This window comes from Bufo bufo, chromosome 9, assembly GCF_905171765.1.
Source record: "Bufo bufo chromosome 9, aBufBuf1.1, whole genome shotgun sequence".
Lineage (NCBI taxonomy): Eukaryota > Metazoa > Chordata > Amphibia > Anura > Bufonidae > Bufo > Bufo bufo.
The window spans coordinates 52792505-52817716 of NC_053397.1; the positions used below are offsets into that span (position 1 = coordinate 52792505).

General features: G+C 43.2%; 1 protein-coding gene across 1 annotated transcript in view; it reads right to left on the reverse strand.

Annotated features, from left to right (window-relative positions):
* Positions 1 to 9239: 9239 nt before the first annotated feature.
* Positions 9240 to 25212, reverse strand: part of MTF2 (metal response element binding transcription factor 2) — a 41174-nt gene continuing 25201 nt past the window's right edge. Inside the window, exons 8-15 of the mRNA XM_040408355.1 lie at positions 23879 to 23947; positions 21638 to 21761; positions 18473 to 18540; positions 14062 to 14229; positions 12538 to 12670; positions 11728 to 11786; positions 10893 to 10991; positions 9240 to 10390 (exon numbers count right to left, since the gene is read on the reverse strand). Coding sequence (XP_040264289.1) covers positions 10033 to 10390; positions 10893 to 10991; positions 11728 to 11786; positions 12538 to 12670; positions 14062 to 14229; positions 18473 to 18540; positions 21638 to 21761; positions 23879 to 23947 — 1078 coding nt within the window. The 3' untranslated portion in view covers positions 9240 to 10032. The remainder of the gene's footprint in view (positions 10391 to 10892; positions 10992 to 11727; positions 11787 to 12537; positions 12671 to 14061; positions 14230 to 18472; positions 18541 to 21637; positions 21762 to 23878; positions 23948 to 25212) is intronic.

The following is a 25212-nucleotide window of genomic DNA, read 5'->3' on the forward strand; positions in this document are numbered from 1 at the left end:
CTTAACCAAACAAATGTGTCCTATGCCAGTGAAGTCCTGGATATTTTATTGGTCTCTGGCATCCCTGCTTGATGAGGGAGCAGGTTAGGGAAATGCAGATAATATACAGCTGCAGCGTGGCGGATGATATTTAAAGGGATGAAGCTCAGAAAACGTTTTTTTATCCCCTGCTGACGCGCTTCTCTAGTAATGCTTGAAGTCAAGATAACCGTGCCCCCTTCCCTGTGACTGACAGCCGGCAGTTTGGCTGGCTTTGCCGAACTCTCTGCATAAGCGCTGTCGGTCACAGGGAAGGGGGCACGGTTATCTTGACTAGAGAAGCGCTCCGGCAGGGGATAAAAGAAAGTTTTCTGAGCTTTAGCCGCATCGGCCTTCAGTAAGAAAATTGTCGGAAACACGCTGCTTGGGATGGTTTTTGGAGGTGACAGGTTCCCTTTATTTAAAAAAAATATATAATATACCTCATCCACGCCTTGCGGCCATAACTTGACATGCAGTCTAGGCTAATCCGCAACGAGTCAGTTTATCTTGTGCGTATTTGCTGTGGAGACAATGAAATTGGTGGCAAATCTACGTTTCCCAAAACAGAATCTGTGCAGATTTGGCAGCTGCAGAAAATCCACAGCAGACTTACCGCCTGGGAACCTAATTTTTATTCCTGGTCAGCCCAAAAATGATCAAAGTAAGCAGTACCATGAATATAAGGTTTGTCTACACTGTAATATTGGTTTTGCTCTTCAGACCAGCATAGGAATAGAATACCACCATATGCTGGAAACCACTGCTGCCTGATGAATCCTATTCTCTATTAGGGGGGGGGGTCCTGTATGAATACCGGTACTCGGTGGGATTTGTACTACAGCACAGATATGAACCCAGTATCCACACTGTAACAAGTTCTGCAACTTCCTGACTAGAGGTCATTTATTTCATGTAGCAGTGTCATATATGAATGTATTTTTTTTTTTTTTTATGATAACAGAATAACCCACATTTCCAGTTATTCCACAAGTAAATGTTACAAAGAATCGTAGTGTGACCCTTCTTATACCTTGTGGTTGGTTAGCGACAAAGGGAATAATTCTGTGTGCTGAGCCAATGTTAACACTAGTCCAGCTGGCTACTAGTATCCTCTCCAAAAAGTGTCCCATCCCCCCACCACAAAACAGTAATTCAAAGAATACCGTTTCGGCGGCATACAGTCTGAGAAAACATGGGGGTTTAATAAGCCCTGCACTCCAGAATTCTGTCTTCAAAAGTCACAAAATAGAGCTGAGCTTTGCTGTGACATGTCCATTTCCCCCTAATGTTTAAATTTTTGTAGTTGTAGATTTTATTTTTATTCAGTTTCCTGAACAGGATTACGGGGGGCAGCCATCTTGCCTGAGCCGTTAACAGCATGGCCCATAGGCAGGAGGGAACCCGATGCAGAGGTCAGGAGGGAGGGGATATTGTGAATGGTGGCTCCTGTGTTATCGGTGTCATTTTAATCCTGCCTGTAATGCGGAGAGGACTTCAGCAAAGTGATCTGTAAAGACCAAGAATTGGTGCTTATTAATAGGTGCCCCGGCCATTGTGAAAACTGCAGGATTTTTAGTGTCCGTGCAGAGTATTAACAGCTGTGAGCCCAATTACTCAGCGTGCAGCACAAGAGTAAAGGGTACGCCGCGTTCACACCACAGCCCCTTCAAACAGCTGATCAGCAGGGGTTCTGGGAGCAGGAATATTTATCACACCCTGCACTACAGAATTTTGGCTTAAAAAAATATAGGGCTGTAACTTTTTAGTGTAAGGCCAGGTTCACATCCGTTATTGTTTTTCTGTTATAGTCAGTCAAAGTCTACAGGACTTTTTTTTTTTCCCCCCGTCCTGCATAACAGAAACCAGACAGGGCTCTTGTGTGGAATCCGCTGCGTGAAAGAGAGCCAAGCCGCGCTCTGGACAGCGGAGATAAGGAGCAGTAACAGGACTGATAATGGTCTGTGCCTCTGATCTTTTTACTACAAAATCAGTGAGATAAAGTTGTCACCGTTATTTTGTAGTAAAAAGGTCAGAGGCACAGACCGTTATCAATCACGTTAATGCTCCGTATCTCCGCTTGGCTCTCTTTCACGCAGCGGATTCCACGCATGGCATCCGCTCATGTGAAAGAGCCCTTATGCTGCCCATAGACGTCTATTCTGTCAGATCAAAACGGAATGCCTCTTAAAGGCTTCCGTTTTGATTTTAGCCTTAAGGATTCAGTTGTTTTCCATTATAACAGAATGCATAACGGTAATGTGAACCTGGCCTTACTCGAACAAAAATTCAGAGGCTACTACAGCTCCTTATGGAGAGTCTAATCGCCCTGAGGAGTCTTATAGGCCAGGAAATGCTCTTCTGGGAAGAACGTATGCAAATCCGCTCTGAACAACCTCAGCCTCTAATGCCACCAGATGTAAGGCAGCTATCCTATAAGGCTACATGCACATGAAAAATGGACACAATAGTAGTCTATGGGGTTATTCACACGGCAGTTTGACAGCCAGTAAATAAAAGTCCATTCACACGTCCGCAATTCTGTTCCGCATTTTGCGGAACTGAATTGCGGACCCATTAATTTCTATGGGGCTGCACGATGTGCTGCCCGGATACAGAATTGCGGATCCGCACTTCCGTTCCCGAAAAAAAAAAAAAAAATAGAACATATCCTAATCTTGTCCGCAATTGCGGATAAGATTATGCATTTTCTATTAAGTGCCGGCGATGTGTGGTCCACAAAATGCGGAACGCACATTGCCAGTGTCAGTGTTTTGCGGATCCGCAAAACACTTACAGACGTGTGAATGGACCCTAACGGACGTAAAAAAAAAAAATATAGAACATGTTCTATCTTGTCTGTTTTCACTGACCAACAGACCCCATACAATTGAATGGGACCATTTTTAGCGTCCGTTTCTCAGAAGGGAATCATTGAAAAAACATCAGTTAAAAACTGACCATGATCCATTTCTTTTCACTGTCATGTGAATGCAGCCAAAGTCAATGAACACTGACTTGTAGGATAGCTATCTTACATCGGGTGGCATTAGAGGTGATTGACATACCCTCTATGCACAAAAAGTGTGACTGTTTTTACACAGTTTTTGAATAGTGGCTGGGACAGTGGGCCTGGTTTGCTATGTCTCAGTTTCACTAACAGATTTATCACTGCAACTTTTTACAAAAGTCAAACTCCCTCCAGTAGTGGGGTGGTGTAAAATAATAATAATAATTTAGGTTAAAGATGAGCCAAATTTAACAGTGTGTGACAGATAAATTTCAAGCAAAGTACAGAAATAGACGTATTACCCTCATGATAAATTCCCCCTTTCATTTTCACTATGTAAATGGAATAGAATATGGTAGGTTTTTCTTCAGATTAATTGATTGATTATTTGTCTGGTGCACTTGATTTTGCCAATTTCAGATATATAATTTGAATGTGAACACCTTTTGTATGTCCTGCTTGTCAATAGTTGCCTAGTTTTTCAATAAATAAAAAAAGAAAAATATATTTTAGTAAGTGATCTAGAAGTATGAAAGCTCTTTTATATATGGTTGTATTTTTATTACTACTCTATTATAAAGGAGATCCAGCAAAATAGTTGTTTTGAATAGGGTTATCATCAAAGATGGTTCCTCTAAGGGCAGACACACGTGAGAGGAGTGCAAGGAACTATCTGCGTGTGTCTGAACTCCTCTGACAGGATTGCACAGCATTATATGTCAGTTTAAGGGTCCACTCACATGTCCGCATCCGCTCCGCAATTTTGCGAAACGGGTGTGGACCCATTCATTTACAATGAAGCCGCAAAAGATGCAGGCAGCACACAGTGTGCTGTCCACATCCGCACTTCTGTTCCTGGCCCCCGCAAAAAAAAAAAAAAATAGAACATGTCCCATTCTTGTGTGCAGCCACGGACATGAAAAGGCACTTCTATCATAGTGCCCGCCATGTGTGGTCCGCAAATGGCCGGTGTCAGTGTTTTGCAGAAGTGTGAATGGATCCCAATTCAATAGATTCCAGGATTCTCAGTCACACAGCATTATAAATCATTATACTGTGCGATCCCGTCAGAGGAGCGGAGGTTAGAACGGGACCTCACACTGACAGACAAGTTTATCGCATTGAACTCAATCGTGTGTGTCCAGCCTAAAGGTCCTTTTACACAGAGTGATATATCAGGCAATTATCAGGAACAAGCTAAATGGTCCTAATTGCCTGATCATTATCAGGGATGAGGGCTGCATTTACATGCAGCAATCACCTCCACTGTATGGGGATAATCAACTGATACAACCATCTCATGTCCCCATAGAAAATAATTGTTTGTGGGCAGCAGATCACCATTTAGACAGCACAAAAATGATTTTTATTGCCAGCAGAAAGACAAGATTACCCCACGAATGAGTGTTTGCTGGTTCATCAGGTGACCAACACCTTTTACACAGGCCAATTTTTTTTTTTTGCAGACCCTTAGTTATAAATGGGGATCAGGGCTCCAGATGGCAACCAAAATGGTCGCCAATGCGACTTAGAATTGCAAAATGGCGACAAGACGCAGGCTGTGCTGCGGGTGCCGGCCATATCCCATACCCGGCACCCAGCCTCTATGACTGCGCGCTGCGATCCACCGCTATTAACCCGTCAGGTGTAGCACAATCAGAGGCCAGGTATGGGATCTGTCCGGCACCCGCAGCCTGCATTTGTATTCAGACAGACTATATTCATTGGTGGCACAGTGCACCCCCCCCAGTATTATAAAGTAGAATCATTGGTGGTGCAGTGCGCCCTCAACCCCTCCCCCAGTATTATAACTATTATAATCATTGGTGGCAGTGGCCACAGGGTCCCCCCCTCCCCATTGGTGGTGCAGTGGCAGCTTCTGATCGGAGCCCCAGCAGTGTAAGCATGGGGCTCCGATCGGTTACCATGGCAGTCAGGACACTACTGAAGCCCTGGCTGCCATGGTCAGCTCCCTGCTGCTGTGTGCACAGAGAGTGTGAGGTCCTATTCACCCTAATAGAGATCTATTAGGATGAATAGGACCTCACACTCTCCCTGCTGCTCTGTGCACACAGCAGCAGGGAGCCGACCATGGCAGCCAGGGCTTCAGTAGTGTCCTGGCTGCCATGGTAACCGATCGGAGCCCCATGCTTACACTGCTGGGGCTCTGATCAGAAGCTGCCCCTGCACCACCAATGGGGAAGGGAGGACCCTGTGGCCACTGCCACCAATAGAGATCTATTAGGGTGAATAGGACAAGGGATTAAAAGATCCCAGGTTCTAGCCCCTAAGGTGGCTAATAGTTAATACAAAGTAAAAACAAAATATTAAGGTTAAATTACCCCCTTTCCCAATTTTACATATAAAATATATAAACAAATATTACATATTGCCACACCCAAAAAAGTGCAAACTATTAAATTATTTAAAAATTCCTCCTATGCGGTGAATTCCATAACAGGAAAAATAATAAATAAAAAAGTGCAATTTGCCATTTTTTTGTCACCTTGTCCCGACAAAAATTAGGATCGGACTGTTCTATTATGGACCAGACTATCTATAAAATGTGGAATGCACGCGGCTTTTTTGGGGTTTTATTTTTTTTCACGTGGCATAGAGTATCGCAGTACATTTTTATGGTATCTAAATAGTCCAAATTTTGGTATCGTGACAACCCTAGATAAGACTTTTTTTTATTATACCGTAATTATATGTATTTTAAATTTGGCGACAAAATTAAAATTTGGCTCCTAAATTTCTCAGCTTAGGAGCCAATGGCTCCTTGATATTTTTTTTGGTCTGAAGCCCTGGGGATGGGACACAAATGCAAAATACGGGTGTGTGCATTAGCCCTAAGGCTAATTTCACAAAGGTTCTGTCAAAGTGTACAACCGACAGCACCAAACTGAATATGGATCCATTCATTTGGATGGGTATAGTCATCAGCTTGTACCGAGAATCTCAACATGTTCTATTCTTGTCTGTTTTTACCGCAAGACTCATCCAATGTACCTGTCAGATTTATCATTAATACCAGTTTTATAATGTAAATGGTGAGTGATGTCTACGCTAGCTTCCAGCAGGCATATACATAGTTCACTCTAGACAAAGACTGCCGAGGGATGTGTTTTACTTATCTTAAGAGGGGGCGAAGAAAACGCCAGTCTTCATCTATGTAAAAAAAATAAAAAATAAACGTATGTTTCCAGTCATCTGTCTGAACAAGGCCTAAAGTGATTTTCTGGGACCACTCTATTGATAGTCTAACATTAGGATAGACCATCAATATCAGATGGGTGGGGTATCCTGACTCTCGGCACCTGTCCATGGTATTAGCTTTGTCCCAGTCACGTGAATGGCCCATGCTGTACTTCCATAGGCTGCCACATTACTATGCTAGAACAGCTCATTCTAGGAGAGAATCGTACGCACCATGCATCATTACATGGGGGGCTTACAGGTCCGGATGGAACTGCTGCTGTAAAAAAAAAAAATATATATATATATGAAATAAATCCCCTTAAAGCATTCTGAGAACAATGAGAAAGAACATGACTATAGTTTTCTATGGTAATGCACTTTAATGATGGGGTTGCGATGAGAAAGAAAAGGTACAGCTGTATTACTGAAAGTAGCATTTACTTAAGATAAATAAAGTAATGTCATGTAATCAGTGGTATCTGTATCTCTAAAAACAAAACACAATATTCTATTAAAAATTGACAATTTTGGGACGCCCTGTACAAAATTTTACAAAATATTCTTCCAAGTTTTTTCATTTTTTTTTTTTTTTTTACAAGATAAAACAAAATTTAACCATTTCAATGGCTGCAAAATATACTGTTTGTGTATTAATACAAACCAGAGGAAAGTGGGGGAACACATACCAATCACGCATGGGTTATCAAGTCTTTACAGAAAAGAGGGTAGAATCGCTCATTTGTGGAAGGTTTTGACAAAATGCAGGCACGGTACACTGCTGGGCCTCAACAGTCAGATATGAAGGGTCAGTACAGGCCCCCCCTCCCCGATACAAAATTTATTAACAAATATTAAAATAAGAGCTGGCAAAAATATTAAACAAAAAGATCCGCGCTTCTGGCTACCCACTTACTGGATGGTCCGTGTCTCAATACTGCAAATGTTCCCAACATTAAAAATTAATTTTTTAACCTGTCCTGGTCATGTAATAGGAAAAATAAAAATATATTGCATAGATCACATTTGAAAAGAAACAATAAAACAAGACTACCTACCTACGTACATACAGTCAATGTACAAAATATAAAGAATTCTTAAATACATTGCTCTAAGACAACAGTGCCAGTCATGTCTAGTATCAAACGAGGAGCGGAGGAGGCTACAGCACCACTGACACCACCATCAAGTAACATTTCATTTTCATCAAGGTGAATGGCAGTAAACTCACCAACTGCTACAGTAGACAATCACGTCATCATCCTGGTTTCGACAGTAAACCATATACCCCCCTCCGTGTGACCAGAAAGATCCTGATCACATGCCTTGGTACAGAGTCTGACATTCAGATTTTGACATCTTACCAATTGCATAATATGTTTACTTTTTTTTTTTTTTTTAAAGGATTAAGAACACCACAAAATTGATGCCAGCAGGCAGCAGAGGCACAGCCCGGAGATCGGCAGTGCAGAAACTATGCCGATTTAAAAATGCACATTAGAATTTATTTTCATAGGTGTTTAGGTGCAGGGGTTTGCAAAAGAAACAAGTGTCCCAACGTAGACTCTGTAGCAATATTTCTTTAAAGGGCTTTTTCCCTGCCTCAACAATCATGGCATATTGCTGGAATATGCCATCTCTGGAACCTGCTCCTATTTCGAGAACGGGGCCCGCCAAAGTGAAGGCGACTAAAGTGCACGTGCGGCTCTCCATTCACTCCTATGGGACTTCTGAAAACGGGTCAGTTATTTTTTTGAACGAAGAGCGAGCTGCACACTGGAATCCAACTCCTGATATTTTCCGAACGGTCATAGCAGTGAATGGAAGGTAACTACACAGGTGCCGCTGCCCTCCCTTCACTTTGGGGACCCCATTCTGAAGATAGACACGAGTCCCACCTCTCGCCATATTTAGCATACTGAGAATATGCAATACATGTTGAGATAAGACAACCCCTTTAAAGGGTTTCTATCACTTCGTTTCACATAATTAGCTGTCAGACACTAGCGATCCGCTAGTGTCTGCTCTGCCAAACCATCCTAATATAATTGCTTTTGGGGCAGCCGTTTTGCTAAAAAAAAAGAACTTTTATTGATATGCTAATGAGCCTCTAGGTGCTATGGGGGCGTCATTAGCACCTAGAGGCTCCGTCTACCTTCACAAACTGCCGCCGCCCAGCGCGTCCCTCCAGCCCGCCCATCTCCTCCTGAATGCGATCCTCCCTGTGAGCGCCTGTATTCGGCGCATGCGCAGTGAATGTCTGACCGCTTCCCTGCTCAGACATCTCCACTGCGCCTGTTCCTCGGAGCACTGACGTCATCGCGCAGGTGCAGTGGAGATGTCTGAGCAGGGAAGCGGTCAGACATTCACTGCGCATGCGCCGAATACAGGCGCTTACAGGGAGGATCGCATTCAGGAGGAGATGGGCGGGCTGGAGGGACGCGCTGGGCGGCGACAGTTTGTGAAGGTAGACGGAGCCTCTAGGTGCTAATGACGCCCCCATAGCACCTAGAGGCTCATTAGCATATCAATAAAAGTTTTTTTTTTTTTTTTTTTTTTGCAAAACGGCTGCCCCAAAAGCAATTATATTAGGATGGTTTGGCAGAGCAGACACTAGCGGATCGCTAGTGTCTGACAGCTAATTATGTGATACCAAGTGATAGAAACCCTTTAAGAGCACCTGTACATGCAGCAGTTTGTGCCCCAAGTTTGAAAACGGCGAGGCAAAAAAACTGTTTTACTACAACTTGCAGTTTACAAATGAAGCATATAGTACCAATGTGCTTCACCTATGCAGCAGAAAACCGGATTGCAAAACCAAATTTTTTTTTGTAGCATGACACTATGCCCCTGGCACCCTGAGAAGATGATCCAACAGAAATCCTGTTCGATTTTGTGTTCACTTTTCCAAAACTTGAGTAATAAGCCTACCTTGCCACCAATATATCAGTGGTCGATATCATAATGGATTGCAAAGGTTGCATTTTGGCAATGGCATTTTTTTTTTATTTTTTTTTATTATGTATGTGCTGTCTGGATGCCTAACATTTCAAATCTTAGTAGAGGTAGAAATAGTTTATCCACATTTTATATTGCAAACCATTCAAGAATAAACAGGATCTGCACTGCTGCACCTGGCATGGATCACTGGAGACTCACAAATACCCGAGACTGAAGCAAAGCCAAGTCCAAAAAGTTTTTTTTTTTCTTAAATGGCAAATGGTTAGTCCATTTATTGATCCGTCTTGTACCACAGCTCACTGCACAGTATATTGAGTGCTGCAGTCCTCATTTTTTTCAGAGACCTGATTTAGAATAAATAAGTGTCACTTGGGAATGTCACTGCTTCCATAAGTGTGTGTACGTAGCTCTGACCTGTCTAGTAAGTAATTGTGACAAAAAGGATCCTAAAAGTACAATCTGCACCTCCAGGAAATAACGGATTCAAATTCACCTGATGTACTAGACAGAGGTATCAACCCATTTACTACAGGGCTAATCTGTCTTAGACACAAACCCCCACATGACATACACAAAACATTAATGCCTGCCTTAGAAGAATACTGTAAACCACGCCATTCTCGCAGATGTGCACCGTTGCAGATATTTGGTTAAAAGCAATGTTCTCTATTATCACCAGTCAAATGCATTAAAAATAAACCTACATTTTTGTCTCTGTTCCAGCACCCATTTGCTACCATGTGTGTTGTAGGCACTTTGGCAGTAAAAGGGTGAATAATAAGTTATATATCACTTCAAGAAACCCTGGAGGGGGGGAGAAAGAAGAAGGCTGTCCAGAACGGAGGTCAGGAGGCAGTGGCTCCATCCCACTCCACAAGATACTGCACCTTCCCGTCAAGAGTTACTCGACGAGCCAAAATGCGGTATTTTTCGCCACATGCTATTCTTCCAGCTGCCCCAAAGTAATTGGTAATGGAATTCTTCAGGTGATGCAGCTGCAAGTCATGATCTGTTACATTTTTAACGATATCGGTGTTAAGTCCGGTAAGCTGAGAATCCTCTTTACTTTCATCGTTCCTTCCAATGTCTGAGTTATGAGCTTGAAGAGCCTTTCGAGGATGACGGCCTCGCTTTCTGGGTGGTGGTACAGGGGTCGACCAGGAACGTCCAGTGCGAGTAACCTTTCTCATGTCTGATGGAGGACTAATAAGAGAATACAAGGAAAGGTCTATAATGCAATGTATTATGATATCATAGAAAAGGTATGAGGGCAGGAACTGCAATTATGTGAAGACGTTCACACAGTTAGTATTCCACATTTGTCTTCACAGTGGAGGGATAGGGGTCAGATGTAAACTGCCAGCTCACATACATTACATGCTAACCTCCAGCTTTCACCGGCAGAAAAAAAAACTGAGCAATTACAGTTTAAGGCTCCATTCAGACGTCCGTAACGTGTTTTGCAGATCCACGGATTGCAATTGCGGACAAGAATAGGACAGGTTCTATTTTTTTCGGGAAAGGAATTGCGGACCCGGAAGTGCGGGTTCACAATTCCGTATCCGGGCAGCACATTGTGCTGCCTAACAGAAATGAATGGGTCCGCAATTCCGTTCCGCAGAACGAAATTGCGGACGTGTGAATGGACCTTAACAATATTTTGTATATGCACCTTTCTTTGCTGAGTTCATAAATGCACATATACCTGGGAAGGCTCGCTGAGGTAGTTTCTTTGGAACTGGCGGCTCCATTGGACTCTAAATCAGAGTTACTAGATGAAAACATGGTGGTGATGTCCGCTTTCCTGAAATATAGACAACAGAATAAGCCAAACATTTCTAATAGTGGTCAGTGACATTAAAAGGGGTTATCTAGGAAAAGCTATTTATGACATCCTCAGAATTGGTCATCAGTATCAGATATGCAAGGGGACGACACTTAGGACCCCCGCCCATCGGGTGTTAGAAGAGGCCTTGACTGCTGCAGCCTCTTCCTAGACCAGTGACATCAATGTACATCGGTTACGTGGCCTCATTGCAATACCACGCACTGCCACTATACGATGTAAGGCGCTGTCCTTGGAAAGCTGCCGGAAGCTGGCTGAACTCACCAGAGCCCCGGAGAGCGTAGCGGCTCCCTGAAACAGCTGATCGGTGGGGATACCAGGACTCTGACCCCTGCTGATGTGATAATGATGACCTATCCTGAGGATAAAGCCTCATGCACACGTCCGTGGAACACAGACCGTGAGATGCCGGCTTGGATTCCTGCCGAGTGCAGAGCGTCATTGGTTGCTATGACGCCGTGCGCTTCGTGATGCGGCTGATGTACAGTAATACACTCGTATGATCTATACGAGTGTATTACTGTACAGCAGCGGCATGAAGTGCACAGCGTCATAGCAACTAATGACGCCATGCGCTCCTGCACTCAGCAGGAATCCAGGCCGGTGTTCCACGGAAGTGTGCATGAGGCTTAAGTCGTCATTATCTTTTCCAGGATAACCCCTTTGATAAGGCAGTCTTGTACTGGTCTCTTACTTTCTTTGATCCGATGAATCAAAACTGTTAGTCCTCAATATCACATCGTTCTCCGTTTTCTAAGATGAAAAGAACATAAAACGACATTGTATGAAATTACATTCAGAACCATCACTAGATTGAAAAGAACTTCTATCGTCAGTGCAGTGATAATCTGAAACAAACAGGACATCCTGCGGTGGGGTCATATATAAAGGCAACTAAGCATTAAAAGGAATGTGTCACCGAAACGCTTTTCTGCCAGTTAAAACCAGGCAGAGACATGGCCCTTTTCTAATCAGTCATTTGTTGTTTGCAGATTTTTTTATTCTATTTCCTGAACATGATTATTGAGGAGGACATCTTTCCTGAGCGGTTATTAAAAAACATTTAGAGATGAGCTTTACAGCAGCCACCATGGGCCGTAGACGCAATGGTCTGAAGGGAACTTCACCAACTTCTATGGGAGTGTTAACTAGCTATGCTCTGTGACATGTGCAGAGGTCAGGAGGGAGTAGATAAGCTGTGATATCAACTATTATGAATGGTGAATCCTGTGCCATCTATGTAGGTGATAAGACTGTGCGTCTAATCCTGCCTGTATGATAAGCAGATAACTGCATTAAAGTGTGCTGTACAGACCAAGAAGTAGTATCTACTATTAAGCGTAGCAACTAATGTGAAAATTGCTGGATTTTAAACCTCACCAAAACCTTTAAAACTATGTTTAACACTAAAAACATAATTTAAACCATAGGTCATTTGCTGATTACACATTGCATTTAAAAAAAACAGCATTATTTACATCATGTCACAGGATTTGCTGCTTACCGGACAGGGGCTATTACAGGTGTCATTCTGTAAGATCTTTCTTCTATACGAGCCTGGAGGACGACCCACTGGTTTCCGTTTCTTAACTTCAGTATTGTTTTCCTCTCCTCTTCCAGGAGTAGGGGGAGATTTCCTCCAAGTTAATTATAAAAAGACAGCATTGGTATTCCGGTAGTGACAAGTTATGCCCTATCCACAGGAGAGGGTATTTAAGACCGGTGGGGGTCTTACCGTTGGGACCCACACAGATCATGAGAACAGGGACCCTGTAGCTGTTCGGACCCCCAAAATGAAGCAGCAGTATTTGGCCATCTCTGGAACTCCCAAAACATGAATGGAGCAGCAGAGCACATGCATTTTGGGAGCGCCCGAGGAGTACTTGTAAGGGTTCCAGCGGTAAGAACCCCACCAATCGAAGTTATCCCCTATCCTGTGGATAGGGAATAACTACCGGAACACACCGGGAACAGTTATGAAAAGACACCATTGATATTAACACACTTTCTGCGTACACAGAAATATTAAAGGGGTTGTCCCATCACTAGGATATGCCCCCAATATCAGATATGTGCGGGTCCCACCTCTGGGACCTACACCTATACTTAGAACGGAGCTGGCAAAGTCACAGAGGGGGCGCACGCGCGGCTTCCCTCCATTCATTCCTATGGAGGCGCCAAAAATAGCCGGCTATTTTCGGAAGCCCAACTGAAAGGAATAGGAGACGCATCACGCAAGCACAGCCACCGCTCCAGTCACTTCTATGGGGCTGATGGAAATAGCTGTGCCAGCGCTCAGCTATTTTCTAGGCTCTCACAGGAATGAATGGAGGGCGGCTGCACATGCGCAGTGTGCCGTCCAGGACTCCGATCAAGGTATAGGATTCAGAGGTGGGACTCGCTCCTATCAGACATTGGGGGCATGTCTTAGCGATATGCCCTTAATGTCTGAGATGGTACAACCCCTTTAACCTCAATTTAATTTTCATTATTATGACACTATACATATACAATATTCTATAGATTATATTTTTATAATATACTAAGTGGATAGTAAACCACTAAACAATGAAGGTGGAATTTACTATTCCCCCTTTCATAGTTTTCTGGTGTTACAAGTTCGCTAAACTGGGTTTTGCAACTTTTCAAATGTCACTGACTTAGTGGTAACTGGCATTTTTACAGCGCCTTTGCCAGTTTGTGAAAAGGGAGTGCGACAAGGACGTGACCATTCAACATGGTAGAAGAGTCCTCAGACAACCATTAATAAACTCATTGATCGCATGCCAACACGTGTATTTCTGTGCAGGGCATTTATGTTCAATAGTGAATAAAGGAGATGTTTTGAATATTTGTTTCCATTTTTTGCTATATGCATATCAACAACATGTCCATCGATCCTGTGATTTCCATAATTACACCACTTTTCCTTCTTTGTGTTGCAACTTCAGTGTTGAGGAGTGTAACAATTACTGATTGTGCTGTTGTATGGACAAGCTTCACTTATCAAACCTTAATTAACACTTACTTCACAATAGGCAGCAGTTTTGATGACTTTCTCCCCTTGATCTTGAACTCATGGGACGTGCTTTCTTCCTTCTCAAGTTTAACAGCAGCATTTGGAGGAACAGGAGGAACCCGAATTCTTAGGCCAAACAAGTGTTTTTTCTTCTTTATTTCCTTTCCAGACATAAACCTGAGTATTGAAACATTGTTAAAAAGGCTGTGTTGCAATAAAGTTGGCGCAGTATCAAAATGGAGAGAGTCACACACAGTGTCCTTGTAAAAATCAGTGTCCAAAGTTTCATCAGAAATTTCTGTTTACCAACTACAAACGTCAGTACTATTGAAAAAAATCTTTAACCCTAATTGAACATTTTTCTTAAAATTAAACACACAAAATAGCTGGCGACCAAGGCTGCAAAAAATAAAAATACCAAAAAAATTCATGTAAAATAGGGGAAGTATATCAAGATCGAAAGTTAAAGAGGACCTTTCATCTGTTTTGACATAGGCTAATTATGCTATTACCTTGTAGGGCGGCCCCCACTGAAGCCATGGGTGTATTTTTTTTCAACCCCGCCCCCCGTTCGTCCGCTGTGGTCTCCCACTATTTTGGCGCTCTGTATTGTAATGAGCTGTAACTTCGCAACAGGGTGGACGCGCAGTCTTCTGCTGTGGGAGTCACCTTCTCCCTGGCTTTGAGCGCGATCAAATCAGAGGGCATTTGAATTTTTTATTTTTTTTCCAAAAATGAGTAAAATTCTATCTCAAAAAAACAAAAGGTGTACACAGCCTATAAGGCCAATTTTGTGGAGTAAATGATCTCAAAGTCAGCTAGAAAGTTGCGGAACTTTTCATCGTGAGCATCCATGCCTTTCACCATTAAGGCCCCCATGCTGAGCCTACACAACATTGCTTGATTTGGCCCTTATTAATTATATGGCCACATACGGGTTGATGTAATTTGACGTTGTGGAAGCCATATTTAAAACTTGCTGAGCCCAGCAATATACATTCATCAGTCACCTGATATACAGACTTCACTCAGAGTGGGAACAATTAAGAGCTATTGTAGGCAGGTGTGGTAGGGGTATATAGGGGAGATATTAAAGTTTAATCAGCGCCCCTGTCGGTCTCTCATAACAGGTAAGCTTTGCATTAAGCACTGTAATTGGTGGCACATGTATGGTACATGCTATGCACTGTATTCTGGATGTTAACTAAGTGGTATCAAACTACTGTAGACATATGGTATATTGGATATACTGAGTTTATAAACATGCTTTAACTATGGATATTTAACAAAGATGACACTTCGACTGCTTTCACACAGTGTTTGGTCAGTGTCTGATTTGTCAGTGATTTCCATCAGACAGGGACTAAACAAGGTGCAGGTCAAAACACCGAACAGGAGCAAATCTTTCCATTATACCTCTTTATTTCTGTGTAGGCTTCACTTCTGGTTTTGGCTCACAATCACTGATGGAAATCACTGATCAAACCCTGATTGCGTGAAAGCGACCTTATATTACAATTGGCAGTGGCGTCCGTCTTAAGCCTCATTCACATGTCAGTGTTTCACAGACGTATGCTGTACGTGTTCTCCGCGGACAGCACACGTCCCCATTCATTTGAATGTGTGTATTCACACAACAGTGTTTTAGCACGGTCCGTGGGTCCGTGTTCTCAGCACGGATGCATGTCCTATCTTGGTCCGTGTTCTCGGATCCCTCACGCCCATTATAGTCAATGAGTTCGTGAAAACCACGGATGCCATCCGTGTTGCATCCGTGTTTCACGAATCATTAAGAAATGCTCTGAAATTTTTTTTCAGTGTCGATACAACACAGACAGAAAAAAAATGGACACGGACCCAACACTAATCATTCACGGATGCATCACTGACCAATTGGTCACGGATTTGAGCACGGACGTCTGCATGAGGCATTAGGTAGGTTTACTGTAGAACTTCTCATGCAAAAATCTCAAAAAACAACATTGGCTTTGTTGAACAGATGAAATTGAGAAGGATAGCAGTATAAGTGTATTAGTATAAAAAAAAGTTTAATTAGATAAAATTATTATTATGGAAAAAAAAATATATATAAATGCATTAACCCCTAAGTAACAAGCCTGTTTTGTACCTTCATGACCAAGCATTTTTTTACCATTGTTTTTTGTATCGTCACATTCCAAGAGCCATCTTTTCTTCCTCTGGCAATGTAGTCATATTAGGGCTTGTTTTGTTTTTTTGGGCAAGGACGGGACAGGGGGAGACACGTTTCACTGTTTAATGACACCATTTTGGGATACACATAAATCATATAAGTTTTATTAAATGGGTTTTCTGGCAGTTTTATACTGATGACCTATCCTGTGTATAGATCATCAGTATCTGATCTGTGGGGTCCAACACCAGGGACCCCTGCCGTTCAGCTTTTTGAGAAGACAGAGGTGGTTGCAGTAGCGCCACTTTCTCTGTACTTTCCCTAGGCCATGTGATGCGACGCTTATTGGTCACATGGCCTAGGCGTGGCTCAGCCCCATAGAAGTGAATAGGGCTAAGCTGCGATGCCAAGCACAGCCGCCATACAATATACAGAGCTGTACTTGGTTTGCATAGAGAAGGCCGCGGTGGTATAGCAAGTGCTGCTGCCTTCTAAAACAGCCAGATACGGATGACCTCTCCAGGGGATAGGTCATCAGGGTAAAACTCCCTCCCTCAACTCCTTCGTGTGGGAATGAAAAAAAAACGGAATTCAGACCTTTTCTTTTTATGTTTTACATTTGGCAACGATCACTTTGATAGTTTATTACCTAGGTCAGTACGTTTAGAACAATACCAAATGGATATTGTTTTCTTCGAAGGTTTACTACTTTTGCACAATAAATATTTGTTTCATGGTCACTACAACTAAAAACTATTTTTTTGTTTTGGCATAGCTATGTGAGGGCTTGATTTTTGCAGGATGACTAGTACTTTGCATTGATACTATTTTGGAACGACTAAAGACTTTTTGAAAGTTTTTTTTTTTTTTTTTTGAGTGGAAGACAAACTAGCAATTTTGGCATTGCTTACTTCATTTTTCTTTAACTTCTGTTCTAGAGAGTTCGCTGTGCGGGATAAATAAAGTGATAATTATATAGTTCAATTTGTTACGGATACGAAAATATCAATTATGTAGAGGGTTTTTTCCCATATAAATATGCAGTGTATTATGCTGCCAGTGGAAATCTGACATGCAACATGTCTGACATGGCCTACACAGAGGGCAAGCCTGCGGGCCTTCATTAGACCCCTGCATTGCTACCACACAGTCATATTTGCAGGAGTTCCAATGAGCTCCCTCGACCACAGCATCTAAGCGGTTAGGCTAGTTTCAGACTAGTGCTAGAGACTCGGCAGGCATTGCTGGAAGCTTTTAAGTCCCCATCCGGCCCCATTTACTATAATGGGGACCACAGGAGATCCAGCTGCAACCCCGCAAATATGTTGAGAATTGTCCGGAAGAAAACTTCTGTTCCCTGCCAGTACAGTGTGCTGGATCTCTAGCGCTAGTGTGCAACTAACCTTAAATGTCGTGGCCTGATGATTCTGACATTTGGGCAGGAATCCGGCTTCTAAGAATGCTAAATACCAGCTCTTCTCAATACAGGAGACCAGTGCAACACTTAATGGCAGCCTAGACTAAGGTACCGTAAAGGGGTTATCAAATACGAAAATAGCAGCCCAGACCAGCCCGACCCAGAGTAGGGGAGATGCTTATCCGATACCTGCCACAAGGTTTGCCCCTGTCAACGGGTGTTGTCCTCAGCACATGTGGGAGCAGAACTGCTGGCCAGGGAGCCCAAGAGACCAGATACAGCAGCGGGTGGGGGGGGGGGGGGGGGCATGGGGGGGATTAGGTAAGCATCACCCCCACCCTGGGTTAGGCAGGTCTGGTCTGCTACTTTAGTATTGGTTAACCCCTTTAATGACTTTCCCAAAAAGGCATGTTGGTTATTAAGGGATTAAAGTTAGGCTACTTTCACACTAGCGTTTTTATTTTCCGGTATTGAGATCCATCATAGGGTCTCAATACCAGAAAAAACGCTTCCGTTTTGTCCCCATTCATTGTCAATAGGGACAAAACGTAACTGAACAGAAGGGAATGCTCCAAAATGCATTCTGTTCCGTTCTCATACCGGAGAGCAAACCGCAGCATGATTTTCAATGAGGTTAATGATGGATCAGTCTTGGCAATGTTAAAGATAATACAACCGGATCCGTTCATAACGGATGCAGACGGTTGTACTATCAGTAACGGAAGTGTTTTTGCTGAACCCTTCCGGATGCAGGAAAAACGCTAGTGTGAAAGTAGCCTTACACTTACTAAAACCCCCAAAACAAAAAAAGTTGGCGCGAGAGAGAGGAAAAAAAAACTAAAAAAACTTACATGGTCTTATTTTCATTTAATGCATCCAGAATATGTTCATATCTTTCTGATTTGGGTGTGTCTGCCAGCTAGAACAAAGAAATAGATTTTATTTGCATAATGGCACAACATATAAATTACTTAAAGAACAGTTCAGACATTATTCATGTATAGTTCTCAGCAGAGAGATGTACACACAAGGAGCTGGCACTTTAATAATGCTGACCCAACAGCAGCTTAGACCCTCACTTTCTCTTTTCGATGTACACTGGAGGTAACCTGATGAGTGAAATGTGCATCCACTAGGTGTAATGGCCTCTAACAGATAACCAACAGGATGCAGAAAATAAGCGTTAATAATTTGTGATTTTTGGCACATGAGGGGTGTCATTAGAGTCCCAAACCCCTTAAAGGGGTTGTCTCACTTCAGCAAATAGCATTTATCATGTAGAGAAAGTTAATACAAGGCACTTACTAATGTATTGTGATTGTCCATATTGCCTCCTTTGATGGCTGGATTCATTTTTACATTACACATTGCTCTTTTCCATGGTTACGACCACCCTGCAATCCAGCATTGGTGGCCGTGCTTGCACACTATAGGAAAAAGTGCCGGCCTGTGTGTGCTCCTATGGTCCCGGCCACCAGAGAGGCCAGTGCTTTTATTATGTAGTGTGGAAACATGGCTACCAATGCTAGAATGAAGGGGGGTCATAACCATGGAAACGAGCGGTGTATAATGTGATAGAAAAATTTGTCTAGCCAGCAAAGGGAGCAATATGGACAATTACTATACATTAGTAAGTGTCTTGTATTTGCTTTCTCTACATAAAAAATGGCACTTGCTGAACTGAGACAACCCCTTTAAAGGGAGTCTGTCACCACATTTGAGCATATTAGACTGATCAAATAGCGTTATATGTGCCACCCAGAACTTAAAAACTGTACCTTTGTTGTATCTAATGGAGTTTTCTTTCAGCCATTCTGTAAATGCGCCCTCTCAAGTGCCCAGGGCGGCGTCTCAATCGTCCGTGCCCCAGGCAGCACCTTCTCAACGGCTCATAACCCCGCCCTCCGTGTGCCTCTGCCCGCCCGTTTACTCTCCTCCTCTCTCCTTTTCCACTGCGGCTGCGCGGTCAAATTCGTAGCACAGACATCTGTCATCGGCGCAGGCGCACTGGAGATGTCTGCAGAAAGCGGTCAGACATTCACTGCGCTTGCGCCGAATACAGACGCGCAGGTGCAAGAAATCGTCCGCTGGCTCAGATGGAGGATGGCTTTCAAGAGGAGATGGGCGGGCTTAACGGACGAGCGGGGCAGCATACAATGCGAGTAGACCGAGCCTCTAGGTCAGTGATGGCGAACCTTTTAAAGGCCGAGTGCCCAAACTGCAACCCAAAACCCACTTATTTATTGCAAAGTGCCAACAAAGCAATTTAACCTGAATACTTCAGTCCAATATAGTATATCCTCTATGTACTTTATCATTTAGCTATAATAGCCTGCCTACATTCAGTGCGCTGCCTGTGCTGTTCATAGAGCTCCCTGCGCTGATGAATGGCAGGAAAAGTCTAAGGTATATTGTACACCATAGACTTTTTCCAGAGTGCGGGTGCCCACAGAGAGGGCTCTGAGTGCCGCCTCTGGCACCCGTGCCATAGGTTCGCCATCACTGCTCTAGGTGCTGAAAAGACGCCCCCATAGCACCTAGAGGCTCATTAGCATATTAATAAAAGTTCGTTTTTTTGTGAAACGGATCCACACACAGGTTTAAGAATAGCATTGTTAGGTAGAGCAGACACTAGCAGATCGCTAGTGTCAGAGGTAATTAGGTTAAAATGAGGTGGTAGAAACCCTTTAAAGGCTATGTACACCTTTGGGGCAGTTTTTTTGGTCTTTATTAAAAATTATGAACGCCTTTCTCTGTACAGCTTTCAGATTCTCTAGTCACCTCTTACTGGATAAGAATCTGGCTTAAATAAGTGTTTTTAAGCTACTAGTAATTTAGAGATAAGGGTTAGGAGATGACCAGCACAAAGTGAAAGTAAAAGTACGATTCACACCGCTAGACAAACTGTTAAAGGGGTTATCCAACCCCTATAATGCCCGGGCCCTCATACTGGTCATACTAACGCTGCTCCCCGGCACCTGCGTTGCTTCTGATGGCCGCACAGCCGCCTCTGCATCAGCCGCCACAGATCAAGCATCGCGGGTAAAGCTGGAGAGGCTCATCCCCGTAATGGTCTGCTATTAGCTAACCCCCAAATCCCCCCCCCCCCCCCCCCCCCTTCCCGGAGGTTTTGATCCACGCAATGAGATGCAGAGACGGTCGTGCGGTCATCAGAAGCAATGCGGGTGCCGAGGAGCCCGAACTTTTTGGAGGCATAATAGGCGTTGGATAACCACTTTAATCCTCTGACAGAATGGTTCCATTTTTTTTTTTTTTTATAGAGACCAATTCAAAAAATCTTTAACCCAAAATGAGCAAAATGCCATATGGCAACTTAAAATTTGTTAAATCATAATTTAAAATATTGGCTATTATCTTCTTGTCCTGTAAATTTCTGAATGATGTAATCTTTGTATACACATCTGTCTGCATAGACTGTATATAGACACCACTTGTATATGTCTAGACAAAGGAATTCACTGCCTTATCTTGATTGATTCCAGATGCTATACTATGGAGACACTTAGGTTCTGGTTACCACAGTTGGCATAATCTCATTGGTTCCTTTGAAACCCCCTGTTGTAAGATGAACACCCAGGGCTTTTACAATAAACTAAAGAACTTTCTGGAGGGAAGGCAGAAGAGGTATCTCACATGTTCTGTCTATGTGCGATTCTTTTCATGACTGGTCCTATACTCTTACCCCTGGAGGGAACATTATAATTTGGAGCATCATAAAAATTCCACTTTAGGAATCATAAGAAAAATTACCATAACAAATGCAATCATGAAAAAAAAACACCTGAAGATGTACATAGCCTTTAAAGCTTGGATTGAAACAAGATAATTTGGAGTATATTTTTTCTCTCCTATTGAACCTGCATTACCATTCAGCTTAAGTACATACAAAACAAATTAGCAAGATTTGGAAGAAAACTACTCACTTTAACAATAGAACGGCAGAATATCAAGTATTTTACAATAGGAACAAATTGCAAATCACTTTCAGTACGTACCTCGCCAGGATGTAATAGATCCCAGTTATCATTTATATACGTGATGAGTTCAAGTTCTGAATCAAAGTACTTCTTTTTATGAATAACACTTAGATTGTATAGGCAGAGGTGTGCTATGTCTACCCTAGGAATCAAAAAGAACAAACCACATATAATGGGATCAATGTATCCATATATGCTCAGATTTTAAAGAGAAACTCATCAACTTTAGGGTCCATTCACACGTCCGCAATTTCGTTCCGCATTTTGCAGAAGGGAATTGCAGACCCATTCATTTCTATGGGGCACGCAATTCCGGGTCCACAATTCCGTTCCCGAAAAAAATAGAACATGTCCTATTCTTGTCCGCAATTGCGGACAAAAATAGGCATTTTCTATTAAGTGCCAGCGATGTATTAAGTGCCGATGTCCATGTTTTGCGGATCCACAAAACACACACGGACGTGTGAATGGACCCTTATGCTGACCTCACTGAGGGCAGTATAAAGTAGTGACAGAAATGCTGATGTCAGCGGTGTGTCACTCATGAGCTAAAAGTAAGTGGTTGCCAAGAACCAGCATCAATCATTACAGCCCGGGCCTTGAAAAGAGTCCAGTCTACCTGAGAAGAGTCCTGGTTATCCATAATCTCCTGCACTCTCACCCACCTGCTGATGATTGGCAGTTCTCTCCTAGACAGAAAGAGAAAACTAGGTAGAAGACGGTCAGTCATCAGCAGGAATTCATGAATAACCATGACTCTACTCAGGTGGCCGGGACTCTTTTCCAGGCCCAGTCTGCAATGATTGTGATATTCGTTCTCGGCAACCACTTACTTTTAACTTTTAAATGACAAATCTCTACTTTATGCTGCCGTTGGTATGGGCAGCATAAAGTTTTTGACAGGTTCCCTTTAATCAAATTAGTAGCTGGAAAAAAAAAAAAAAAAAGAAGCAAGGCTCTCAGACTTGAGATCACAAAAACACTTTCTTGTCCATGGGCTGTGGCTGGTATTGCAGTTCTGCTCCATTCACTTCATCCAACCCATGAACAAGTGTTGCACTTTGTTGATAAAAAGCAGACCCTTTGGGGAGGGGAGCATGGGGCAATTTATTGGTATCTCCGGAGCCACTAGAGGATGCATTTAATTTATGATGAGGTGCACACCTAGGCATAAATTAGGTGCATCCTCTGGCAGTGGAGATGGCTTGCAGCTGGTGTAGATTTCAGTCATTATTTACCCCAGAAAACAGACTTAATGGTGATAAATGTTCCATGGTCCCGAACTCACTCCACAGCCGCAACACCCCCTTTGCAGAAAGTGGCGAGGGCAGCATAGAAACGCCACATGCATCTAGATTAAGGCACAGTGGTGTTGAAAAAGTCGAAAACCAAGGTTTTTCAAATATATTATTTATTTTTTACACACCCAACTGGTGTAAAGGGGGGTTGGGGGATAACTCACCCCTTTCTAATGAACTCCTTTAAAAGGAAATATGTTTAAGGCTACTTTCACACTTGCGGCAGTGTGATCCGGCGGGCAATTCCGTCGTCGGAACTGCCCGCCAGATCCGCCGCTGACTGAAAGCATTTGTGAGACTGATCCGGATGCATTACAAGGACGGCTCCGTCTCTCCGCTTGTCATGCGGACAGACGGATCCGTCTTGTATCTTTTTTCACATTTTTACCGGTCTGCGCATGCGCAGGCCGGAAGGACGGATCCGGCATTCCAGTATTTTGAATGCATGTCTTCAGTTTATTTCGCCTGATCAGTCAAAATGACTGAACTGAAGACATCCCGATGCATCCTGAACGGATTGCTCTCCATTCAGAATTCATGGGGATATGCCTGATCAGTTGTTTCCCGGTATAGAGCCCCTGTGTTCACACGTCGCTCCAAAGGGTTAAAGCCACGGCAAGAACGGACAAGTCAATTCTCGGCACAGCAACAGTTTTACAAAGCTTCATCGCTGCCACCCACTGAAACGAATAGGAGGCAGAAACCACTCAGCCGCCAACGAAATTTCAGCATGGGTGTATGAGCCAAAACTATGCCGGCAAAAAAACCTATGTAAACGGGTCGTAAGCTAAGTGCATTTTGCTTACACAAACCCAACTCATGAAAGTCCTAAAAGATGAAAGCATATTTCTGTTACATGCATCAATTTGTACTGTTTATTGTTGAATTCTAAAGCTCTGCGCTCATTAGCTCTGACCTAATGTTACAAACCACATCATTGCTTCATAACATACAAACTTACCATCGTAAAGATAGACGTTTGAGGTATTCTGGTCCAGTATTGCAGACTGAACAAATAAACGTATAAAACCTGTTGAAGAAAATGTGGTGAGAGGTGAGCGTGTGTACGTATATATAATTGAGCTATACGATATAAAAATATGCAGATATAAAAAATACACACAAATATTTAGTTATATACAGATCAGCGCTCTTCCTGACTCCACACACAGCCTCTGTTACAGCAGGTTATTGTGGTCTTTGCCTGCAGCACGGGTCAGTACTGATCACGTACATTCTTTAGGTTAGGTATGCCTTAATCTACCTGCAGATGGTGCAGAAAATCCACATCATTTAGGGTCCATTTACACGTCCGTAGTGTATTGCGAACCCGCAATACACCCCCATAGAACTGCCTATTCTTTATCCGCAATTGCGGACAAGAATAGGACAAATTTTTTCCGGAGCCGCAGACCGGAAGTTTGGGGCCGCGCTCCGGAAATGCGGATAACACACTGTGATCTGTCCACATCCATTCCTGCCCCATAGAGAATGAATGGGTCTGCAGCCGTTCCGGATAATTGCGGAACGGGTGCGGACACATTCTACGGACGTGTGAAGGACCCTTATCCTGGTTTTTGGTTTGGATTTTGTGTATTTTAAAAACTCCATTGAAGTCTAGGAGGAAATTACAGTACAGTCGCTGCAGATCCGCACAAACAGTTGACATTCTGGGGACTTTAAAAGATGCATGGCAGATCAATTTCCACACATACATAATACACACCATATACATAAGATTTGCCAACTCATTAATTTTACTGGTACTGTATTATGTTGTATTATGTTACGGAATTTCTACACAAAAATCTGCGCGTTATATGCACCATGTGCATATAGCCTTAAAGAGGACCTTTCACCGATTCTTACCCTATGAACTAACTATACAGACATGTAGAGCGGCGCCCGGGGATCTCACTGCACTTACTATTATCCCCGGGCGCCGCTCCGTTCTCCTGCTATGTCCTCCGGTATCTCCGTTCACTAAGTTATGGTAGGCGGAGTCTGCCCTTGTTCTTCTGTAGCGCTGGCCAATCGCAGCGCAGAGCTCACAGCCTGGGAGAAATTAACCTCCCAGGCTGTGAGCTCTGCGCTGCGATTGGCCAGCGCTAGAGCAGACTCCGCCTACCATAACTTAGTGACTGGAATCTCTGCCTACTATAACTTAGTGAGCGGAGATACCGGAGGGCATAGCGGCAGAACGGAGCGGCGCCCGGGGATAATAGTAAGTGCAGTGAGATCCCCGGGCGCCGCTCTCCATGTCTGTATACTTAGTTCATAGTGTAATAATCGGTG